Source organism: Oryx dammah, unplaced genomic scaffold (genome assembly GCF_014754425.2).
Source record: "Oryx dammah isolate SB20612 unplaced genomic scaffold, SCBI_Odam_1.1 HiC_scaffold_1, whole genome shotgun sequence".
NCBI lineage: Eukaryota > Metazoa > Chordata > Mammalia > Artiodactyla > Bovidae > Oryx > Oryx dammah.
In genome coordinates this window covers 566091-590817 of record NW_024070185.1, presented here as the reverse complement: position 1 = coordinate 590817, position 24727 = coordinate 566091, and the positions used below count along the sequence as shown (strand labels likewise).

The window sequence follows — 24727 nt, the reverse complement described above, 5'->3', positions numbered from 1 at the left end:
TGTTAATAAAATTCTAATTAGACTGACAAGAAAAAAGAAAATGCCAAAATATTGGCAATGTAAGAGTAACATACACAAATACTACAGATATTAAAGGAAAAAAGAATATTGTGAACACATTGATACCACTATATATTTAGTTGAAATATAATTTATTTACAATGTTGTGTTTCAGGTGATTAAGCTATATATATATATATATGTTTATATGTTCTTTTTGCATAATCTTTTAGGTTATTACAAAATGTTGACTAAATTTCCCTGTGCTACACAGTAGGTCCTTGTTTATCTATTTTACATATAGTGATGTGTATGTGTTAATCCCATCCTGCTAATTTATCCCTCCCCCACATTTACTCTTGGCAACCCCAAGTCTGCTCTCTGTGCGTGTGAGTCTGTTTCTGGTTTGTAGATAAGCTCATTTGTGTCATATTTCAGATTCTACACATAAGTGATGTCATGCAGTGTCTGTCTTCTCTATCTGACTTGTTTCACTAAGCATAATGCTCTCTGGGTCTCTCTACGTTGCTGCAAGTGGCATTATTTCATTGTTGTTTATGGCTGAGCAATATTCCATATACATACCACATACACATTCCACATCTTCTTTACCCGTCCCTCTGTCCATGGACATCTAGGTTGCTTCCACGTGCTGGCTGTTGTGACCAGTGCTGCTGTGAACACTGGGCGCACGAGTCTTTTTGCCATCATCATAAAGCCTAAAATAATACCTGCTGGAGAGGCTGCACTCAGCACCTGTAGGTCATTCCTGTCACCTGGCTGCTGCATCCCTAGAGAACTGTGGCCGTGTCACGACAGGCGAGCAGAGCCAGGCTCAGTTTGCTGCGTGGGGGTGGGGGTGGGGGCAAGGTTGCCCTTCTGCACTACTGCTGGGAATAGGAACTGGTGCAGCCTCTATGGAGAACAGCATGGAAGCTCCTCAGAAAACTAAACATACAACTACCATATGATCTTGAAATCCAAGTCCTAGGCATACATTTGGATAAAAACATAAAGATACACCACTATATTTTAAAATTTAGTTGAAAAGTATAAATTTGTTGACAGCCACAAATTACCAAAATAGTCAAGGAGAATTTCGAACTCAATCTAAATTTCCTTATATTAACAAAAACAAACAACAACAACAACAACAAAAAAAACCAAAACTGGATTCAGAAGTAATCCACCCTCTTTAATCTCTAGACCCAAGTGGAGTCACTTCATAAAATCTATAACACACTTTAATGTAGAAGTAACATCATCTCTACACAATATTTTGTAGAAAGCAGAGGGTGAAAGAAGACTTCTCAATTTATACAACTAATATTGTCCTAATACCCCAGTTAAAAAAAAAAAATTAAATTCAGTGCCGTGCCTCGAAGGTTCAAAGGGCGGCAGATGGAAACGGTAGAATCAGCAACTCTTTGCGAGCCTTCCTCCGGCCCTCAGGGAAGCTGATTGTTTCTCTGCCACCGCAGCTCCACCCTTGAGTTTATTACACTAGATGAATGACCATATTACATGAATTTATGGCCCCTCAAGTCTGTCTCAGGCTTCCCAGCTGGCTCAGCGGTACAGAATCTTTCTAGCAATGCAGGAGAGGTGGGGTTGATCCCTGGGTCGAGAAAATGCCCCCGGAGAAGGAAAGACCCACTCCAGTCTTCTTGCCCGGGAAAGCTCATGGACAGAGGCGCCTGGCGGGCTACCGTCCATGGGGTAAAAAGAATTGGACATGACTGAGCGACTAGACGACAAGAAATGGCTTTATCACAAATGTTCCCAAATCTGGCCGAGAGCTGAGTGGTCAGCTGTGCAGAGTTTACGGTGTATACCCTGTACAAACGAACCTGTAACAAGTTGGAGAATGAAGGAATGAACGTGGGAGGAGAAAGCCCTAAATTTACTGATTAAACGTAAAACATACAGGCAATGGCTTGGGCATGGAAAAATCTTCCATTTGATCTCCAGTCACTTCCGGGGCCCCTATTCCTCCCGAAAATTCGTAACAACATCTTCCCCTTACTTTCCCTGTGATCGCAGTGGGCTCTAACCTGAACACCTGCGCGGGGTCCACTGCCCGGTGGGGCTCGGCGCGCCGCTAGATGGCGCGAGAGAGCGCGGGGGAGCTGGGCGCCAGAGCGCGGGTATACACATGTCGGGTGTGTGCGCATGGCTGTAGCACACGGATTTGATAAGGGACCTCGAGGAAGCTGGAGCACTTCGGTGAAAAAGACTGCGGGTGGCGCCCGGGCGGAGCATCAGCTGCGATGTGGGTGGCTCGCCTGGCTGCCCGGGCCAGTCTGCATAGCGAGGACAGCTCCCACCTCAGCGTGGACCTTACTAGACAGTGTTTGCTCAGGTGAAGTCCTTAACATGTTTTCTGGCTGGTATGAGGCACTCAAAAGGTCTTTTTTCCCAAAAAGTGGTAGGTAATTTGCTGTAGGTTTAAAATGGCGTGTACTAGCTGTGTTCTCTCTCCCCTCTTTTCTTTCTCTGCACCTCATCAGTTGTCTGTTCCCTTGTATTTCTCACAGCCTTTACAGGAGCCAGTTGTCAGTGATTCCATGGCCTCTAACTTACGAATGCATCCCCAAACTGACGATTTTATGCCCAGTTACCCCTGCAGCCTCGGCCTCTCGTGGTTATTGCTCCTGTGGTCAGTGCCCAGGCCTCCACAAGCGCCCCCTTCTGCCCTCCCGTTTGCCCTCCCAGAACACCTGACAGGTGACCCTGGAACGTGCACATCAGCTAGTCACTTCTCTGCAGAAAGGCCCTTACCCACTCGAAACTCCAGGACGAATTACAACTCCTTTTGTGCAGCTCAACTCAGAATATAGCAAACGTGCAGGTGTTTAATGTAACGGTCTCCAGGGCGCTCAATGGGCCCGTGGTGGTCACATCCCTGCCCTCACCTCCTGCTGCTGCTGTCCCTGCTCCCCACCGGCTCCACCCCCCGGCTTCCTGCAGCTCCTGGGTCTGCAGGCCCCTCCCTCAGGGCTCCGGCTTCCCATTCCTGTCACCCGCATGTTCCTTTGCTGTCTGTGCCGTCGGCCTCCTTCATACAGCCTGCTGTCCCCGTTTACAATCTGCCCTGTTTATCGCCAGGCTTCATCTTTTCTCCAGAGCACTAGTTCATTCTAACATGGTATACGTGCATGTGTGTGTTGGTTCAGTCGTGTCTGACTCTTTGCGACCTATGGACTGTAGCCCGCCAGGCTCCTCGGTACTTGGAATTTCCCAGGCGAGAATTCTGGAGGGGGTTGCCCTTTCCTTCTCTAGGGGATCTTCCTGACCCTGGGATCGAACCTGGGTCTCTGAAGTCTCCTGCATTGGCATGCGTGTTCTTTGCCACTAGTACCACCTGGGAAGCTCGCTGTAGTGGTGGCCCATTTTCCAGGACATCAGAAGACAGTGCTTCCATTAGGGAAAATAGGTATTGAGTGACATGTTGAAGTAGCCAAACTTCTCAAGCTCAGAGCGGAGCCTTCAACTGCGTCAACTAGTCAGCGTCTTAAATGCTCTCTGGAAGGGCAGACACAGCTTTGCAGATGCAGTCTTCTCAGGGTGCCTCTCCCAGCCTGACTGCTGCTCTTTCCTGTTTGCCAAAGACTCGCCCCAAAGGGACTCCGTGGGTGTCACGGCCTGGGCCTGAAGTAAGCTGGTGAGAGGGCGCGGTTCAAGCAGACCTGTTGGGGCTGCAGGTGGGCCGCGCCGCAGCAGGTCCACTTAAACCAAAAGTGACATGGCGGTTCCCTTTCTTTCTCCCTTTCACCTTTACCTAAATGTGTGCACTCAGGGCAGGAGAAAGGAGGATGGCCTGCACTCCGCTTGTTGGAATATGTTTTTAACTTCTATCGCTTTTCCTGCTGTTGTAGAAAGATACGAGTGGGAGGTGGGAGGGGGGTTCATGTTTGGGAACTCATGTACACCCGTGGCGGATTCATGTCAATGTATGGCAAAACCAATACAGTATTGTAAAGTAAAATAAAGTAAAAATAAACATTAAAAAAAATAAATAAAATAAAATTGAATAAATAGAAAAAAAAAGATACTTGCTATTGAAGCCATGTTGTAGACCTGTATAAAGTGTGACTGAGAAGTTGTGTTAATTCTGCCCACCCCAATAGTCATCCTGTAAACACTTGGGAAATTGTATATTACATTATAAAAACACTTGTGCAAGCTGCTTTGTCACTGTGCACTGGTAAGTAAATTTAAAAAAAAAAGTATTTACTTATATTGACATATAGTTGACTTACAATGTTGTATTAGTTTCAAGTATACAGCAGAGTGATTCGCTATAGGTTGCTACAAGATATTAAGTAGAGTTCCCTGTGCTATACAGTAAACCATTGTTGTTTATCTATTTTATTTACAGTGGTATCTATCTGTTAATCCCAAACTCCTAATTTATCCCCCACAACACCTTTCCCCTTTGATACCATATGTTTGTTTTCTATGTGAATCTGTTTCTGTTTTCTATGGAGATTCATCTGTATTATTTTAAGGATTCTATGTTTAAGTTTATGTTTAAGTTATGTTAAGGATTCTATGTTTAAGTATATTCTATGTTTAAGATATTATATGGTATTTATCTTTCTCTGTTACTTCATTTGGTATGATAATATCTCTAAGGCCATCCGTGTTGCTCCAAATGGCATTATTTCATTTTTTATGGCTGAGCAATATTCCGTTGTACATATATACATATCACATCTTCTTTATCCATCCTTCTGTCATTGGACATTTAGGTTGTCTTATATATAAAGTCATGTCTTGGCTACTATATGCTGCTATGGACCCTGGGATGCATGTATCTTTTGAAATTAGAATTTCCTCCAGATATATGCCCAGGAGTGGGGTTACTGGATCATAGGGTAACTGTTTTTAAGGAATCTCCATACTGCTCTCCACAGTGGCTGCACCAGTTTGTATCCTGGAGTATTACTTCAGGTGACCTTGCCCCCTCTAGGAACCACTGTCAGATTGCCCAGCCCTTCAGCTGGGGCAGTGCCCCCCAGCCCAGGGGCATGTTGGGTCCCAGCTTCCACTGCCCTGGGGAGAACTGCTTTGGGTAAGGGCCTGGAGTGCCACATTCCTCACACTGACCAGTGTGTCGGTGGTGTTCCAAGGCTTCTCTGTGTGTCTCGAGACTAGTATCAGCAGCTCGTCTCTAATATAAAGTATCAAATAGTAAGAAGTATTTATGGAATGTGCCCAGAACTGTACCTTATTCAGCCGCTAAGAGAGTAATTTCCTCTCATCTTTGTTATTCATGTTAATAAAAATCAATGGTTAACATACAGGAAATCTATCAGCTTCCCCACAGGAAGGGAAAACTAGCCTTGTCCAGGTGGAAGAAGTCATTCTGAACGTGAGCAGTGGGGGCGGTCAGGAAGCCATCCCCAAGGTCTGGCAGGGTGATTGGGGGGCAGCCAGAGGAAGAAATGAAGGAAAAGGGACATTGAGGCAGTTTGTCAGTGTTTTTTTTTAACTGTTAAGTGTACCCTAATGTGATTTTTTTCCTTCCTTTTTATTTACAGGCAGAGTGGACTTCAGTGAATGCAGTTCCTGTTCTATATCAGACCCTGGCTGGACCCAGTCCCTGACTCCAGGAGGTGAGAGCTGAGGGGTGGGAGGTAAGGTCAGTCTGCACACCTGGTGGGGAGGGAGAGGTGGGGAGCCAGGCCTGGGAGCCGGCAGGAGAGGATGTGGTGTGGCAGTCTTGGGGGGGTGTCTGTGGCTGCCCGGAGCCCTGGCTGGGCAGTTTGCAGACCTGCAGGGCCTCCTCTTGTTGCAGTGGGCAGAGCAAGAGGTGGCCAGCCCAGTTTGAGGGTCAGAGTGCAGATGCTGGGCACTTGGTGAGAGGGGTGGGAGGATGGATTGAATTCGGTGCACAGATGGGTATTTTGCGGGGGAATCGACATTAATGCTCCTGTATTAAAGCGAGACAGTGGAGTTTTAGGTTTGGACTCCTCCTGCCTTCAGTTTAGGGATACCCAGGGTAAGGTCTTGAGCAGCAGCTTGAGGGGGGTACCATTTCCACATCCATTGGGTACCATGTGGGAATGCCCAAATCGGGACCATGTGAACCAGGGACCCACAGCAGTAAAAGTGACTAGGTCACTGACCTGATGGGGTCTCTCAGAGCCAAGGGGCCCCACCAGGCTCCTCTGAGGGTCCTCAAGTTCCCTGGAGGCCTGGGGCCCTAGCACAGGGGGTCTGACCACTCTGAGACCTTGGGCGTGTGGTAAGGCCTCTTCCCTGGAGGATCTGGTGTCTGAGAAGGTGCAGATGCCTCGTTTCGTAGTTTTTTCTTGGTCTGTTTTAGGGCCATTTTGTAGAAAGTGATAAAGTATTGCTTTTACCTAAGTTAACCTTATCTATGAAAAGCACAGATGTATGTAAACTTTTGGGATAAGAAGTTACTGAAAATGACCTCTCTTACAGCAGTATGCATATTACAGCAATATTGGGTGACTGATGCTGCAACTTGTATAGCTTTTATATTTTCTTTCAAAGGAAAACTACTCCAGGTCTCATAGGAACATAAGAAAAAGAACAGTTTTACCTAGGAAACAACAACAACAACAACAACTGATTCCCTACTATGGCTTAATTCAGCTAATTTCATGAGCAGTGGTGGCTTTTTAGATGTCATTCATTCTAAAGCAGAGAACACCTTTGTTTTGTGTACTGTCGTTGTTCAGAGCCTGAGGTTTGGAGATGGACTAATTCCTTGAGAACTAGTCTTACAGAGGAAGAGTTATGATGGTATTTCATCGATAATGATCAGTTGACAAAAAGTAATTGCTCTTCCAGGTCCTTTTGGACCGAAGAGTTTTCATTTTTAATCTGTGGTTTAACTGCACAAAAAAGGAGAGAAATCCTTAATGGCACTTGCTTCGAAACCAGTGCATGATTATGTAAAGTATTCTGGATGGTTCTATTGCCTGAAACTATTTTTGAGCACCATTCTTTTCTAGTGGTCTCTAACTGTAGATTTGGGAGGAAAAGCTAGAGGGGAAGCCACTTGGATAGAGATGTGGGTGAGGACCTCAAGAAAACTGGAGGAAAAGATCTTATTTTGGGGCCTGGATCATTAGTCCCTGTGTGCCTTCCCTGGAGCTGAACACGGGGTGTTCCCAGGCAGTGCCTAATTGGACCAGCTGGTGGTGTCGGGCGGTGAGAGCTTCTACTCTATGAAGTGAATGATTTCTAAGAAAGGGCTGGCGGGGTCACACATCACGTACAGGCACTTCTGATGTGTTTCTTTCCCACATTCTGTGCCACATGTTTGAGGCAGAGGAACTGTCTCTAATGTCCAGTGAAGTCAGACACCTTTGTAATCAGAGACTGGAGAGCATACCAGACCCTGTTTGGAGGTGTCTCAGAAGTTTGCATGGAAACGAGAGGGGTTGGGGGGACTCACCCGGCTGAAGGCACCCAGGTAAGCCTCGGCGATCAGCAGCCTCTGGGTGTTGCAGCGCTGGGTCAGGATGTCGATCAGCAGGTCCTTGTCACAGCCTGGAAGAGAGTTCTGTTGGTGAATGAGTGCCGCACTGCAGGTAGGGAGAGCCCACGGTGCAGGGGTCAGGCCAGCGGGCCAGCTCGTCCCCTGGTGCTCCCAGTGGAGGGAGAAGGCCCAGCTTGAGTGGAAGTTTTAGGGTACCCCTGCCGTGGCCGAGGTGCCTTCTGTCTCCCCCTTTCCTGGTGCTACAGACTTTTCTTTTTTAAAAGAGTCAATAAAAATAGAGGGAAGGAGAGACTGTGGCCTTTCTCCCATCCCCTCCTACCCCACCAGCAAAAGGCTTCCCTGCACTCCACACTGATCTGGTTTGAACAGACCCCATGTCCTTCTCCCCACAGGTCTCCGAATGACTTACAACAGATGTGCACTGAGAGGAAAGTCACTGCTCTGGTCCTGCCGACAGCAGGTGAGACCACCAGGGCCCTTGGCTTTTTTGGAGAAAGAATTCCCCACAGCAATGGGGTGAAGCAGGCACAGAGTTTATTGGCAGCACAGTTCGTGCAAAGAGAACAAAGAAGCAATTCACGTAGAGCAGAAGCAAAGCAGAGACACAGACCTAGAGAAGAGAGCAGCAAGGTCCCTCATGAGGAGTGTGCCAGAGACGTGACTTAAGTCACTGATGTGAGGCACTTCTTCCAGGGCTCTGTTCCGCTCTGGCCAGTTATCTCGCCTCTTTCTCCACATCTGACCTGTCCCAGGGCCCTCCCCAGGTATATGCTCATCTTTTAGCCAAGATGGATTCTAGCACAGAAGACTGTGGGAGGTTTGACAGCACTTATTACGATGTGAGAGCTGGACCATAAAGAAGGCTGAGTACTGAAGAATTGATGCTTTCAAACTGTGGTGCTGGAGAAGACTCTCAAGAGTCCCTTGGACAGCATGGAGATCCAGTTAGTCAATCTAAAGGAAATCAACCCTGAATATTCATTGGAAGGGCTGATGCTGGAGCTGAAGCTCCAATCCTTTGGCTACCTGATGCAGAGTCAACTCGTTGAAAAAGCCCATGATGCTGGGAAAGATTGAAGGCAGGAGGAGAAGGGGACGACAGAGGATGAGATGGCTGGGTGGCATCACTGACTCAATGGACGTGAGTTTGAGCAAGCTCCAGGAGTTGGTGAAGGACAAGGAAGCCTGGTGTGCTGTAGTCCATGGGGTTGCAAAGAGGCTAAGGTGACTGAGCGACTAAACAACAACATTATGGGATGATGCCCCTCCCTTTCTGACCCCTGAGGAGCCTTCTTGCACACTTGTGTCTGGTGGGGCGGGGTCTAGTCTCCCTGACCTCAAGAGTGACAGATGTGCTCATCCTCTCTCTTACTCCCGCAGAGCTCAGCTCCTGCCACTAACTCTGTCTTTGGAGTATCAGGGAAGACACAGCTCCAGTTTAACCCACCTGACAAAGTCCAGCTGCTCTGCTCAGGGGCCCATCTGCCCCTTACTCAGTGCAGACCCTCCAGAGAAGGAAAAGCCTTGGGGGAGGGAGCTGTGAGAGAAGGGAATCAGGCCCCTGCTTGTAACAGAGGCCCTGCTCCTAGGCTCTGAGGCCCGCGCTTCCTCCTCCACCAACCCATCGACCTGGTAAAATGCCTGGATGTACAATCGCTGCAGGGAGATTTAGCTGTAATTGTGGTCATGAAGAACCGCCTGCCAGTGCAGGAGACATAAAAGATGCAGGTTCGATCCCCGGGTTAGAAAGATCTCCTGGAGAAGGACATGGCAAACCACTCCATTTTTCTTGCCTGGGGAATCCCATGGACAGAGGAGCCTGGTGGGCTGTAGTTCATGGGGTCGCAAAGAGTTGGACACGACTGGGTAGATTAGCGTGCACACACGCAGTCACAGTAGTGACCAGGAAGACCTCAGCCACCCTTCAGCATGACCAATATTTAGATAGACTTCTTCCTATCATCAGCCTTTGATCTTTGCTTTTCTTTTTTCTGAGAGCATTTACTTTGGAAAACTTGTGTTTGTAAATTCTTTCTTTACTCCTTTGAGATGTAAATCTCCCAACCACTTGCTGGAAGGCTAGAAATGCCTTCCTCAGGGCTTAGGACCCACCCTTTTGAGCTGTAGTAGCAAGTATGACAGTTGCTGTCCCCCAGCTCTGTGGCAGGCGGCACCCTCAGCACCACTGGGCAGACTTAGATGTCCTCATTTCGTGACCAGACCCCCATCCTGCGTCCTCTGAACCACTCACTAGCTCAGCCCAGGGTTCAGACCTCGCAGGCCTTTGTCCCAGAGGAGCTGGGGCCAGTCTCTGCTTTGATAAGGGCATCCTGGCCTGTTGAGTTGTTTGCGGTATAGTTTTTCTCTGACAAATTATGGAGATGAGTAGAAAAGTGAGTTGAAGCGCTGGGATGTTAAGCAGATTGTGTTTTGGGGATTCAATGCCATCCTGGAAATGCTGGGCTCATAGGAAGGTAGTGAGTCGGCTGTGGAATGTGCAGTGAGCAAGGGTGAGGATTGGGTAAAGGTGGACGGCGGGTCTCTGAAGACCTCGTGTGGGGTGGGGTGTCTGTTCATGTGAGAGAGAGGGTCTGGCAGTGGCAGAGTGGAGGTGGAGAGGCAGAGAATCTTCTCCAAAGACTGGAATTTCAGATTTGTGACAAAAAGGTAGCCTGCAGTGAAGTGGCACTGAGCAGCAGGGTGCCCAGGCTCCCTGGTTACATCCTGGACCCAAGGTATGTGAGATGGTTCCAGACGAGTCTGTTGACCGCGTGATCCAAAATGAATGTAGCTTTAATAATAAGTAGAAGATTTTTTGGTGTTGACCATCTGGTGATGTCCATGTGTAGAGTTGTCTCTAGGGTTGTTGGAAGAGGGCGTTTGCTATGACCAGTGTGTTCTCGTGACAAAACTCTGTTAGTTTCATTCTGTACTCCAAGGCCAAACTTGCCTGTTACTCCAAGTATCTCTTGTCTTCCTACTTTTGAATTCTAGTCCCCTATGATGAAAAGGACATCATTTTTATTTATTTATTTTTTTTGGTGTTAGTTCTAGAAGGTCTTATAGGTCTTCATAGCCTTCAATCTCTTTGGCATTAGTGTTTGGGGCATAGACTTGTATTACTGTGATATTGAATTGTTTACCTTGGAAATGAACAGAGATCATTCTGTAGTTTTTGAGACTGCACCCAAGTACTCCATTTTGGACTCATTTGATGACTGTGAGGGCTACTCTATTTCTTCTAAGGGATTCTTGTCCACAGTAGTAAAACCATGGTTATCTGAATTAAATTCACGCATTCCAATCCGTTTTAGTTCATTAATTCCTAAAATATTGATGTTGGGCCTTACGAAGCATTACTGCAAACAAAGCTAGTGGAGGTGATGGAATTCCAGCTGAGCTATTTCAAATCGTAAAAGATGAGGCTGTCAAAGTGTTGCACTAATATGCCAGCAAATTTGGAAAACCCAGCAGTGGCCACAGAAGTTGAAAAGGTCAGTTTTCATTCCAATCCCAAAGAAAGGCAATGCCAAAGAATGCTCAAACTACTGCACAATTGCACTTATTTCATGTACTAACAAGGTTATGCTCAAAACCCTTCAAGCTAGGCTTCACATAATGACCCTAGAACTCCCAGATGTTCCAGCTGGATTTAGAAAAGGTGGAGGAACTAGAGATCAAATTGCCAACATCCATTGGATTGCAGAAAAGCAAGAGAATTCCAGAAAAACATCTACTTTTGCTTCATTAACTATGCTAAAGCCTTTGCCTGTGTGGATCACAACAAACTGTGGAAAATTCTTAAAGAGATGAGAATACCAGATCTCCTTACCTGCCTCCTGAGAAACCTGTATGCAGGTCAAGAAGCAACAGTTAGAACTGGACATGGAACAACAGACTGGTACCAAATTGGGAAAGGAGTACGTCAAGGCTGTGTATTGTCACCCTGCTTATTTAACTTCTATGCAGAGTTCAGTTCAGTTCAGTACTCAGTCCTGTCCAACTTTGTGACCCCATGGACTGCAGCATGCCAGACTTCTCTGTCCATCACCAACTCCCGGATCTTGCTCAAATGCATGTCTGTCAAATCAGTGATGTCATACAACCATCTCATCCTCTGTTGTCCCTTTCTCCACCTGCCTTCAATCTTTCCCAGCATCAGGGTCTTTTCCAATAAGTCAGTTATTCATATCTGGTGGCCAAAGTATTGGAGCTTCAGCTTCAGCATCAGTCCTTCCAATGAATATTCAGAACTGATTTCCTTTAGACAGAGTACATCATGCAAAATGCTAGGCTGGATGAAGCACAAGCTGAAATAAAGACTGCTGGGAGAAGTATCAATAACCGCAGATATGCAGATGATACCACCCTTATGGTGGAAATGGAAGAGGAACTAAAGAGCCTCTTGATGAAGGTGAAAGAGGAGAGTGAAAAGGCTGGCTTAAAACTCAACATTCAAAAAACTAAGATCATGTCATCTGGTCCCATCACTTCATGGCAAATAGATGGGGAAACCGTGGAAACAGTGGCTGACTTTATTTTTCTGGGCTCCAAAATCACTGCAGATGGTGATTGCAGCCATGAAATTAAAAGACGCTTGCTCCTTGGAAGAAAAGCTATGACAAACCTAGATAGCATGTTAAAAAGCAGAGACATTACTTTGCCAACAGAGGTCCATCTAGTCAAAGCTATGGTTTTTCCAGTAGTCACATATGGATGTGAGAGTTGTACTATAAAGAAGGCTGAGCACTGAAGAATTGATGCTTTTGAATTGTGGTGTTGGAGAAGACTCTTGAGAGGCCCTTGGACTGCAAAGAGATCAATCCAGTCAATCCTAAAGGAAATCAATCCTGAATATTCATTGGAAGGACTAATGCTAAAGCACTAATATTTTGGCTACCTGATGTGAAGAGCAGACTCATTGGAAAAGATCCTGATACTGGGAAAGATTGAGAGCAGGAGCAGAAGGGAACAACAGAGAATGAGATGGTTGGATGACATCACCGATTCGATGGACGTGAGTTTGAGCAAGGTCCAGGAGATGGTAATGGACAGTGAAGTGGTGTGCTGTAGTCCATAGGGTGGCAAAGAGTCAGACACAACTAAGCAACTGAAAAACAACAAATAAGATTTTTTCAGTTATGTATACATATTGATTTTGCTATCATCACACATAATTATTATAATGTGATTTTTGTTGTTATCCTGTTGGGATATCCACAATACACCTCTTTGAATTACTCTCCATTTTTCAAAGTTCATAGCAATTCTGGCTCATTTATTCTTCTAGAAGTATTTAAAATTATTTTCATATGGATCTCAAAAAATGTTATTCAAATATCAATTAAAATAACTGTAAACTTAGGAATCAACTTAGAGAAGTCACTAACATATCTGTTGAATTATTTATGTGTTTTTCTTTTCTAAAAGACTTAGTAAACATTTGTAAAGTTTTTGCAAATTACAAGAAACTTTATTTAGTTAAAATTATTCATATTTGTATTTCTATCAATATTTCAAGTTCTATTATTTTTATTTTGGTCTTAACAGAATAATTCTTTAATGAAATAGATGATATTGAACTTTATGTGGACCTTGTGTCCAGAAAAATTATTGAACTCTCATGCTGCTGCTGCTGCTGCTAAGTCACTCAGTCATGTCTGACTCTGTGTGACCCTATGGACAGCAGCCCACCAGGCTCCTCTGTCATGGGATTCTCTAGGCAAGAACACTGGAGTGGGTGCCATTTCCTTCTCCTGAACTCTCATACTTCTAATAATTTTTTACTGGATTACCTTGGATTTTGAAATTTGCTGATAATGTCTGCTGCAGAATTTTGACATTCTTTAGACAGTGTGTCGTTTTCTCTTCCTTGTCCTATTGCATTAGGGCCAGGAATTTCTAAATAATTCCTACTTGATGGTTTAACAGAAAAGCATAGCGTAATGATCGTTACCAATTGTATGGGCTCGTACGATGTATGGTTGATTCTTGTTATTCATGATGTGTTTCTACAAAGTCACCATGAACATGAGTTGGTAGATGCTGAATGGTTGCTTCCAGGGGAGATACAGAAAAACTCAGCCACGAGGGGTAAAGGGACACTTCTTCCACTTGGATAAATAGTGTCTACACACACCCTACAGCTCACACCATATTATTGCTGAGTAAGGGCAGGGGCAGGTGGCGGTGGATCTAATTTAAGTAGCACCGAGGGTCCCACAGGGGTTCGTTTTGTCTTGCGGGCAGTTTTGCCGTGATTTAGGCATGTAGGTCAAAGATAGTTCCTGTTGTCCAGGATCTGACAGGGATGGTCTGGAAGTTACATGTGCTAACTGAGACAAAATAAACACAGGTGCTCTGTGCTCTAAGTGTGCACGGGCTGGAAGCAGCTGGTCACAGCTGGGGCTTGGCAAGTGCACTGTTAGAGACCATGACCTGGGAGGCACTGCTTTTCCTTGGTGAACTGTTATACACTGTAAGACACATTTTATTAAAACAACTCCCTTTCATTTGCATCGGGCCATATTTTTGCTTTCTGATTTTTCTAAGTATCAATAAAACACAGAGCCAAGTCAAAAATCGTCAAGTAGGATTACATCAAACTCAAAAGCTTCTGCAAAGGAAAAGACTACAGTTAACAGTACTGCATTGCATAGTTGAAAGCTGCTGAGAGAGTAATCAGTGAATGTTCTCAGCATAGTAACAAAAATGGGAATTATGTGATGAGAAGGATGTGTAAGCTAACCTTACTGGGTTAACCATTTAGGGACAGGCATGTCAAATCATCATGTGTACATACACCTTGAACTTACACTGTTGTATGTCAGTTATGTCTCAGCAAAACTGGAAAGAACCCACAGTAGCCATTGAACTGGGGTTTCCTGCATTGCAGGCAGATTCTTTACCAGCTGAGCTATGAGGGATATCTCAAGCTTATTGGCAATGACCCAGAACTTAGTTTTCTTGAGCCAACCCTCATTTCTATGCACTATTGCATAGGAGACGGTATGAGTTTTATTTCCCTATTCACTATCATCTCCGTGAATGAGACTCTATTAAGAAAATATACTTTGATTCTTCTTTCAGTCACTAAATTGAGAACACGCGCAGTTGTCATTTTTGGTTGAACTTTGCCAGGAGCATCAAGATGGCTTGACTTTCCAAGCATGTGGACCTGTGTCCTTGGTCTGTCACCCTGAAGGATGCCTGCGCTGTCAGAACCTCCTGGAATCCTTCAGCTAAAACACTGACAAGCAAAAAGCTGCAAGACTCGAAGTGAATCTGAATTCTGACCCTAAACTTGCAATGACAAGAAAACTGAAACTGGTGCAAAGAAAAAAACTTTTTTTCAAGAAGTAGAGTGCTCTGATCTATAGTTTTAAAGCAAAATATTCTCCAGAAGGAAGAGTTCATCCATAACTTTGTGTTACCCTGCCTTTAGTTTTTCTAGTGATGATTGATATTTCAAAAGGCATGGAAGCAGTGCAGATTCTTAAAGTGAACTTCAGAGCATAGTCAAGTTCTTTATTGTTTTCCTCTGGGGTCCTGCTAGTGGACATACACACACACGCAAACACACAGACACATACATGCACATAGTATCGCTCTCATAAAAGCAACCTTGTCTTCCAAGCTGACAGTTTGCTTTCTCCTGAAAGGCTTTGTATGTTTGGTGCAAATGTTCTGGTGTCAGTGTTTATCTCCCTGCTCACCAGCAGTCTCCGTAGCACAGGTTGACGTCTCACAGCTCTGTGTTGAATCTTAAAGATTAAATCTCTTTTTTAAAAAAAACTCAACAACTTCCCCCTTCTCTCTACATTTCTTTCCTAAGCTCTTGCTCGTTCACTGGACATGCACTTCTAAGGCGGGAGACCCAGCCTCCCCACCCTGGAAGCTCACAGACTGGTCTGCAGTTGACAGAGGCGGACAGGCTGGGTGAGGGGGTGGGGGCAGGGCCGTGGAGAGGAGGTGTCTGGCCTGATGAGTTTGGAGGACAAGGAAGGGCTATAAAGAGGAAGGCTCACTTGAGGGGGTTCCTGAAAGACGAGAATTTGAATGCCAAGTGGATTGGAGAAGAAAACAGCCTTCCAGGTGGGGTGGGAGAACAGTGGGGAGGGGTGGGGGGTGCTGGGCCCGTTTGCAGGATGTAGAGGAGCTGCCCACCCCTCCCCCCCTGGGAAACAGTAGAAAGAGGGCTGGTTTAGCCGGATATGGAGGTCGCAAAGGAAACAGGCTAGAAAACAGACATAGTAAGAAAGGACGCTTATCCCAGATAAAGTTTTTGACTTAAGAATTTCATTGAGTAGTAGTGGTGAGGCACTTAAGAATTTGAGGCAAAGATATATTGGTCAGATGTGCAATGGTGAGAAGCAATTCTGTTCATCTTTCCTTTTTTTTTTTTTTTATTCTATCTCTTTGCCCAGCTTTTTGTTCGAATCTGTGTTTGCCTTCTGTAGGGCTTCCCTGGGGGCTCAGATGGTAAAGAATCTGCCTGCAGTGCAGGAGAGCCGGGTTCAGTTCCTGAGTTGGGAAGATTCCCCTGGAGAAAGAATGGCAACCCACTCCAGTATTCTTGCCTGGAGGATCCATGGACAGAGGAGTCTGGTGGGCTACAGTCCATGGGGTTGCAGTCAGACACAACTAAGTGAGCATGCACACACAGTCATAAAATAAGGTAAAAACACAGAAAAAAATGACCCCAAAGGAGCTAGACATCCCCAGACTCACCGAATCCCTGGAGCGCGCCTCCCAGCAACTCAGCATCCAGCACGGGGTTGAAATTCGGAGCTGGGAAGATGGTACCCTGAACCTGATGGGAAGGGTCAAAGAGAGAGAGGAGCTGGGTAATTCTCACCAAAGACTTCAGCGTGTTTTTCATGTAAATAAAAACAAACGTACATTCTATATGTTTGAATTACTCTAAGACACACACATGGGTATTTTAAACTTGTATGTCAGTTGCGGCGACTTAGTTGTGTTCTTTTCAATCCCCTGTTCTCTCCCGTATTGGCATCTAGAAATTGAGAAACTAGAACTGATAGTATAAAAGGGTAAGAATCAAATAAATACATTTTTTCTTAGTAAACAGTAAGCATTTTCTTAGGAATTGGAGACTACTTAGAAACTGAAAAGAGAACTCTATTGTGGGGCTTCATTCCATTTAATGCTGCTGCTGCTAAGTCGCATCAGTCGTGTCCGACTCTGTGCGGCCCCATAGACGGCAGCCCACCAGGCTCCCCCGTCCCTGGGATTCTCCAGGCAAGAACACTGGAGTGGGTTGCCATTTCCTTCTCCAGTGCATGAAAGTGAAAAGTGAAAGTGAAGTCGCTCAGTCATGTCCGACTCTTAGCGACCGCATGGACTGCAGCCCACCAGGCTCCTCCGTCCATGGGATTTTCCAGGCAAGAGGACTGGAGTGGGGTACCGTTGCCTTCTCTGCCATTTAAATGAGTTACAGATTAATCCTTTGTCTGTTGCTTCATTTGCAAATATTTTCTCCCATTCTGACCGTTGTCTTTCCTTCTTGTTTATGATTTCCTTTGCTGTGCAAAAGCTTTTAAGTTTACCTAGGTCCCATTTGTTTATTTTTGCTTTTCTTTTCATTGCTCTAGGAGGTGGGTCAAAAAAGATCTTGCTGTGGTTTATGTCAGAGCATGTTTTTCTTAGGTTTTTCTATAATAGTTTTATAGTGTCTGGTCTTATGTTTAGGTCTAAGCCAGAAAGAGAAAAATAAATATTGTATATTAACACATATATGTGGAATCTAGAAAAATGATACAGATGAATGTACCTGCAGAGCAGAAGTAGAGACACAGATGTAGGGGATAGACTTGTGGGCATGGGGGTGAGGCCTGAAGGGGGACAAGCTGAGAGTAGCGTTGACATGGATAAATGGTTGTTTGTTGTTCCTCACTAAGTCGTGGCTGCCTCTTTGTGACCCCAGTGGACTGTAGCACGTCAGGTCTCCTTGTCCACCGTCTTCTGGAGTTTGCCCAAGTTCATGTCCATTGAATCGGTGATGCCATCCAACCATCTCATTCTCTGCTGCTCTCTTCTTTTGCTTTCAATCTTTCCCAGCATCAGAGTCTTTTCCAATGAGCTGGCTGTTCACATCAGGTGGCCAAAGGACTGGAGCTTCAAGTACCATGTGTAAAACAGAGAGCCAGTGGGAAGCTGCTGTAGAGCACAGGGAGCTCAGCTCGGTGCTCTGTTTTGACCTAGAGGGGTGGGATTGGGGGGGCAAGGGAGGTCCCAGAGGGAGGGGTATATGTACACATGTGGCTGCTTCACTTCACTGTACAGAAGAAACTAATGCTACACTGCAAAGCAACTATACCCCAATAAAAAATAAACAGTGAGTTAGAAGTGGCAGTTACCACCACAGCTTAAAAAAAAAAAAAAATTCAGGGGCCCTTAAGTCCTATTATAGAAAATTGAAATATTGAATCTAGAATTGAAATTCATAAAAACCTAGACGATGCAGGTAGAGTGGAGGATTTTTGGCAGAAACTGGCAGGTGCAGAGGAAGACCTGAGCTTCTGAAGGCCCTCCTTTTACGCTCTGTCGTGTGCCATTAGTAGAGTGACTCTGCGTCTCTTGCTTGAGCCAGAGCCAGCAGCACTGGGCTGGGTAGGATCACACGCCGAGCAGGAACTGCCAGTTCAGGTGTGCTGAGAAGGGGAGCTCCCCCCGTTTGTTGTGAGTTTGCCCAGAAATGATGGGGAAAGAGCCTTCCCATGGTGACGGGTCTCAGGGTCCTTGAGCAGGCAGCTTCGCAGAGCAATTCTGCTGAACACACAACATTCTGGGGCCCATGGTGAAAGAGCAGAAAATTAATTAATTGATGAGCCTGGTTTCTAGTCTTAAGAAACATGCATATACCACTGCCAAAAGATTAATGAAAAGATTTTGGGAGGAGTAAGAGCACTATTCACCTGTGTTAAAACTAAGAATTAAATTCAATTTGTGTTCCACTTGACCGATATTATTAAGTTTTTATACTCAGAGGCACAAACGTGTCCGTGAAACATTCTTTTTAAATCCTAGATGGACAGATGTGTGATTAAAAAATACGGACATAGTTTAGGACCTTAGGATGCCCACGCGTGTGTCTGCACGCCAATGTCCAGTTCACTTCTGATACAGTGAAAGTGAAAGTCGCTCAGTCGTGTCCGACTCTTTGCGACCCCATGGACTATCCAGTCCATGGAATTCTCCAGGCCAAAATACTGGAGTGGGTAGCCTTTCCCTTCTCCAGGGGATCTCCCCAACTCAGGGATCGAACCTAGGTTGCCTACATTGCAGGCGGGATTCTTTACCAGCTGAGCCACAAGGGAAGCCCAAGGATACTGGAGTGGGTAGCCTATCCCTTCTTCAGTGGGTCTTCATGACCCAGGAATTGAACTGGGGTCTCCTGCATTGCAGGCAGATTCTTTACCAGCTGAGCTATGAGGGATATCTCAAGCTTATTGGCGATGACCCAGAACTTAGTTTTCTTGAGCCAACCCTCATTTCTATGCACTATTGCATAGAAGACAGTATGAGTTTTATTTCCCTATTCACTATCATCTCCATGAATGAGACTCTATTAAGAAAATATACTTTGATTCTTCTTTCAGTCACTAAATTGAGTTCAGAAAGCAGACTCTAAGGTAAACTCCTAGACTGAGTTCTCTTCACCTCAGTTGTTTTCTTTTGAATCTTATAATCCTAGAGCAATTTAAGATTTAAACTTTTGAAAGACAAGCCCTGCCTTTAAATGTGAAATTTATTCTCTGATCTTTGTCACTGTCTTTTACTAAGTCTCTTTGGTCTGCGTAGCTTTTTCTCAGTTTTTTTTGTTGGGAGAACTAAAGGCTCATTGAGGCATGCTCATTGTAGGAGTTAGAAGGCTGTTGCACAGGTCTTGGGTGACGGTGCCATTCATTGCCTAGTGACCTCGGTCTTGCTGCAAGCTCTCAAAGGACTGTCTTATTTATTTATTTTTTAATTCATGGGAGTATAATTGCTTTACAGTGTTTTGTTAGTTTTTGTTGTACAATGAAGTAAATCAGCTACATATATATACATACAGCCTCTTGAACCTCCCTCCCAGCCCCCCATCCCAGCCCTCTAGGCCGTCACAGAGCACTGAGCTGAGCTCTCTGTGCTTTACAGACACTTTCCACTGGCTGTCAGCTTTACACATGGTAGGGTACACGTGTCAGTCCCAGTCTCCCAGTTTGTCCCTGTCTTAAAAGTGTAAAAGGGGAAATGTATTTGGAAACAGTGAGACATATTGTTACATATGTGTAAGTAGCCTAGGCCATCTCATCTCTGAAGGTACAAATATCCATCACAAAGCAGAGCATTTCATTCCTGGCTGGACTAGGGTCCTCCAGAATTCCAACTGGAGTGAGTGCTATAAAATGAAACTATTCATATATTTTGCAAAAGAAAAAAAAGGCACACCCACACCCACACACACACACACACACACACAGAGCTCTAAAAGTAATACATAAGGAAAGTTGTTGTTCAGTCGCTAAGTTGTGTCTGACTCTTTGTGATCCCATGGACTGCAGCAAGCCAGGCTTCCCTGTCCTCCACTGTCTCCTGGATTTTGTTCAAACTCATGTCCATTGAGTCAGTGATGCCATCCAACCATCTCAACCTCTGTTGCCCTCTTCTCCTCTTGAACTGTCTATAGTGATTTATTAGACAAAATTTGTATGTGAAATAAAAATCCACAGTTTTTTCTTCATAGTTCTTTTTAAATCCTCACACAGACTACGAATACAATGTATTTTTACAATATAATGCAAAAATTCTTTCTTTCTGTTTACACTTCTCATCTCTTGCCAGTTAAAGTACTCTTCTTATCTATTCGTCTTAGAAAACACTAAAAATGATTTAGAAGTAAATTCAACACTAAAAGTAAAAAGAAATTGTGAATGGTCGGTAATTCAAACAACAGTTTTCTAGTGAGCTCTTGTCATTCATGCCCATTTAGATAGCATATTAAATCATTATATTCATTGCAATGGCACCCCACTCCAGTACTCTTGCCTGGAAAATCCCATGGACGGAGGAGCCTGGTGGGCTGCAGTCCATGGGGTCTGTATGAGTTGGACAGGACTGAGCCAGTTCACTTTCACTTTTCACCTTCATGCATTGGAGAAGGAAATGGCAACCCACTCCAGTGTTCTTGCCTGGAGAATCCCAGGGACGGGGGAGCCTGGTGGGCTGCCGTCTATGGGGTCACACAGAGTTGGACACGACTGAAGGGATTTAGCAGCAGCAGCAGCTCAATTATTATGTTTCAGTTAAGCTGGAGTCAGCAACGTTGTTTCGTGTAAGGTACCTACTTAGGGTTCCTTGGATTGCGGGCCTGTCATTGGATGGTCATGTTTCCTTGTTTCACTGAATGTAACGGACATGTGGCATTGTGCACAACGTGCTGCGATGTCTGTGTGTGCTGCGAAGTGCTCCTCTCAGCAGTTAGCTGGCACGGCTGCCGCTTCACATGGTCTGGCTTTCTCCTGATGAGGAACCTTGAGACCTGCTCTCTTAGTTGTTGGTTGTTTAGTTGCTTCAGTCGTGTCTGACTTTGGGACCCCATGGACTGTAGCCCGCCAGGCTCCTCTGTCCATGGGGTTCTCCAGTCAAGAATGCTGGAGTGGATTGCCACGCCCTCCTCCAGGGGATCTTCCCAACCCAGGAATCGAACCAGCCTCTCTAATATCTCCTGCATTGGCAGGCGGGTTCTTTGCCACTCGCACCACCTGGGAAGCCCAATAGAGATTGTAGGGGTGTCCCCTGGCAGGTATAATGCACACCTGAACTGAAGCAGATGGCGTGTTCTCAATGAATACAGATCACTTATCTGACCAAGTGTAATTTTACTTACTGATTTTCAAGGTCTATTTTAAGTTAACCTAATCACTGTAATTTAACCTTCTGAAAGAGTGAGAGACTGTTATGTTAGGTATTTTTCAGCATGTATGCCTCTTAAAGTGAAGTCCCTTTTTATATATGTGTTCCTAATCTGTTCACATCTTAGAGCAAATTGGAAATTTTGAAAAAGTGGACACTTTCCAATGCGACATAAAAAATAATGCATCTATGATAAAATTTTTTTTTGCCTTGAAAATGGACAGATTTAGACATAGTGTCACTTAAAAAAAGGTCCTAATGCCTGTCATTTCCACTTGAATTCTTACCACAAGGTAAGCATAATATGGTCTTCACTACTACTCATTTGTGAGTTTAGATTTTGACAAAGGAATGAAACATACTCCCTTTTAAAAAGACAGAACAAACGGCCTCATCAATTCACTATGCAGAGGGTTATGAGTAATTTGTAAATTTAAAATTGGTTCCAGAACCTACTCCCCTGAGTGAATAATGAATGGATTTCTTCAACTGACAGAAAAAATTCAGAATTATTATCTGGAACTGAATACAGACTGGAAGACTCACAGATTGCTCATGAAGCTGATAAAAACATCTTAATCCAATAGGTGCGTGGATCAGTGCCTATTTCATTTCATGGCTGACCTGGGGCGAAGGTCCGCAAACCCACATTGCTCCTTATTCAGCACCCACTCTTAAGTCCTTTCTCTCCTCTGCCTTTTGCGTCAACCGCACACTAACTACCTGGGAGCCTCAAGAGTTTCGACTTTGAAATGTCAGCTGGCCTGACTGGTGCCTGCCAGTAGGTGGGTTTCAGTGAATGATTCAGCGTGGTTTCAGTGTCATAGGGATTCCTAGATCTCCAGGGAACTGAGGATTTTGGGAGCCCTGTGAGGAATCCCTTCAGGAGTCCTGGGTCTTCATTCACGGGCATATTGTCACCTTTGGGGCACTGGTCCCTGGTCTCCACTGACTCAGTTCTGAACACCCTGCACCCACTCACCTGTCACTCCTGTCTGCAGGAACGTCCCAAACGATTTCAGTGGCTTGGAGACAACACCATGGGGTGATTAACCCACTGTCTCCCACCTTCCAGGAGCGTGTCCTTCAGTCCCTCTGCTCCTGCAACCCTTCCTCAGGTCCCCTTATCTTAGCCTCTGCTCCTGCTTCCTTGATGCTCCTCCCTCCCCCAGCCCCCCCTCCCCCACACCCAGCGAGCTGTCCCCGCAGCCAGAGAGGACCCTTGCGGGTCAGACACACCACCTATCCTTCTGCCTCAAGTGCCCCCGCCCAGAGCCGGATTTCCCATGCTAGTTTTCTGCTCTGGTGCACAGTGGGGATGCTGTTCACGTGAGAGAAACATCCCGGGACACCGGGATTTACGCACACTTTCCGGGGCTGGCCTGAGCACGCCGCAGGGCATCAGCAGAGCGCGTCCTCACACCCTGGGGGCGGAGCAGGAGTGTGTCGGGTAGAGCCAGAGCCTGAACCTCGGCCCATCAGTCAGTGTCCACGGCGACTCTGCCGTGACTGAGAATAGACCGAGTCCAGAGGTTTCAACCGCATGAGCAGAGCCCTGCGCACCATCCCAGGCTGTGGCGGTTCCTGCCTGACTTCCTCTCTCCTGAACCTCTCGGCTCCCGCACACAACAGCCCCACGCTGCAGCCCTAGGGCACTGCTGTCACCCACCCGTGCCCACCTCCGCACCCACTCCCATCCCCAGACTCCTCCGTGACTATGGGGAGCGTCCACTCAGGATTTGACTGATGGCTCCAAGGCCACGAGTGAAGGAGTCCCTCCTGACGTTCCCTTCCCCCAGGAGTGTCTGCGCCCTTCCAGAGTGCAGCCGTGTGCCATCCCTTGCCAGTGGTTGGTACCCATCAGGAAACGACCCTAATTCCCTCCTTCCTTCAAAATACCAACAGAAAGCCACCCCTGCAGCGCTGTGCAGGACCCTGGCCACCTCCCAGATACTCAGAGAGACGGAAGCACACACCCAAGCTGGGATCAGTGGACCGGAGCACTGCGGCAGAGAGGGAAATGTTCCTCTCAACTCTCCCCGGGTTCCCAGAGCACGAAGTCTCCTTAACTGGACTTCCTGCATTTCGTTGAGAATGGACCTGAACGTGACTGATCGTGTAAGGTTAGAGACTGAACATTCTCATGAATAAAGGAAGAATATTTGGATTTCCAGGCGTCAGTTTAGGAAGAGATGCAACAAGTCACGAGAATGGAGGTGACCCAGAATTACACTCTTTCCTCCCAGACTCTGGAGTTAGCTCAGATTGCGCCTGTACTGTGGAGCCTTCCCTGATTTTATTGTGTATTACCTGTGGCTGACTTTTGTTATTAAACATGGCCTTGCTTTTTTTGCATTTACCTTTTCCTCCAAAGTTTCAGTTTCTGCAGGGCAGTGACACTTTCTGCTTTTCAGAGCATTTAGGGCAGCACCTTATTCAGGAAGTGGGCCCTGAGGATGTTTGTAAAATGCTAATTAGAAAAGTGTATGGACCCAAAGGCATCTGCATGCATCTCCCAGCTTCAGAATCCGCTCTTCACACAAGTGGGCTGTGCTCCGCCCCTCTTCCCCCGATTCCTGGGCAGTCCCCGCCGTCTGGTGAGACTGGGGTGTCAAGTATTTCACAGGTGTGGAGGTGCTGGGGCCCAGTGAGTGGTGTGTCAGGAAGCCCACACTCAGCTCCAAATTTACCTTCCTGGCTGGTGCTTTTTCCATTAGAGCTGGAGTTGATGTAAAATAAAATAACATGTACTGTTGAGGCCCCTTATTCATTTCTTTTTGCCAGGGAAAATGTCCCTATTTGCAAAAGTTCCTCTGGGTAAAACCAAAACTCTAAAAGCATAAATTCTTACTCTTAAGCCAGTTCTAATAGAACAAGAAAGGGGTGTGTATGTGTGTGTGTCTGTGTGTGTGTGAAGGAGGGGTTGAGGAAATTAGAGAAAGACAGCCAAAAATAGATCCAGTGGCTGGGCCACTGAAGTGCATTTAAGAATAGAATATCTAATAGTTAACCTCACAAAGAGCGTTAGTCACTCAGTCGTTGTCTGACTCTTTTGCGACCTGACTGTAGCCCACGAGGCTCCTCTGTCCATGGGGCTCTCCAGGCAAGAATACTGCAGCGGGTTGCCATGCCCTTCACCAGGGGACCTTGCCCACCCAGGGATCGAACCTGGGTCTCCAGTGTCTCCTGCATTGGCAGGGGGGTTCTTCTTCTTCTTCTTCTTTTTTTTTTAAGGATAATTGCTTTACAGAATTTTGTTGTTTTCTGTCAAACCTCAACATGAATCAGCCACAGGTATATATATATATATATATATATATATATATATAT

The 24727-nt window shown here is 45.7% G+C and overlaps 1 protein-coding gene across 1 annotated transcript in view; it reads right to left on the bottom strand.

Annotated features, from left to right (window-relative positions):
• The window catches only part of ANXA10 (annexin A10), a 68260-nt gene that overhangs the window by 25089 nt on the left and 18444 nt on the right, over nt 1-24727 (bottom strand). Inside the window, exons 3-4 of the mRNA XM_040242114.1 lie at nt 16211-16292; nt 7436-7530 (exon numbers count right to left, since the gene is read on the bottom strand). Of these exons, the coding sequence (XP_040098048.1) occupies nt 7436-7530; nt 16211-16292 (177 nt within the window). The remainder of the gene's footprint in view (nt 1-7435; nt 7531-16210; nt 16293-24727) is intronic.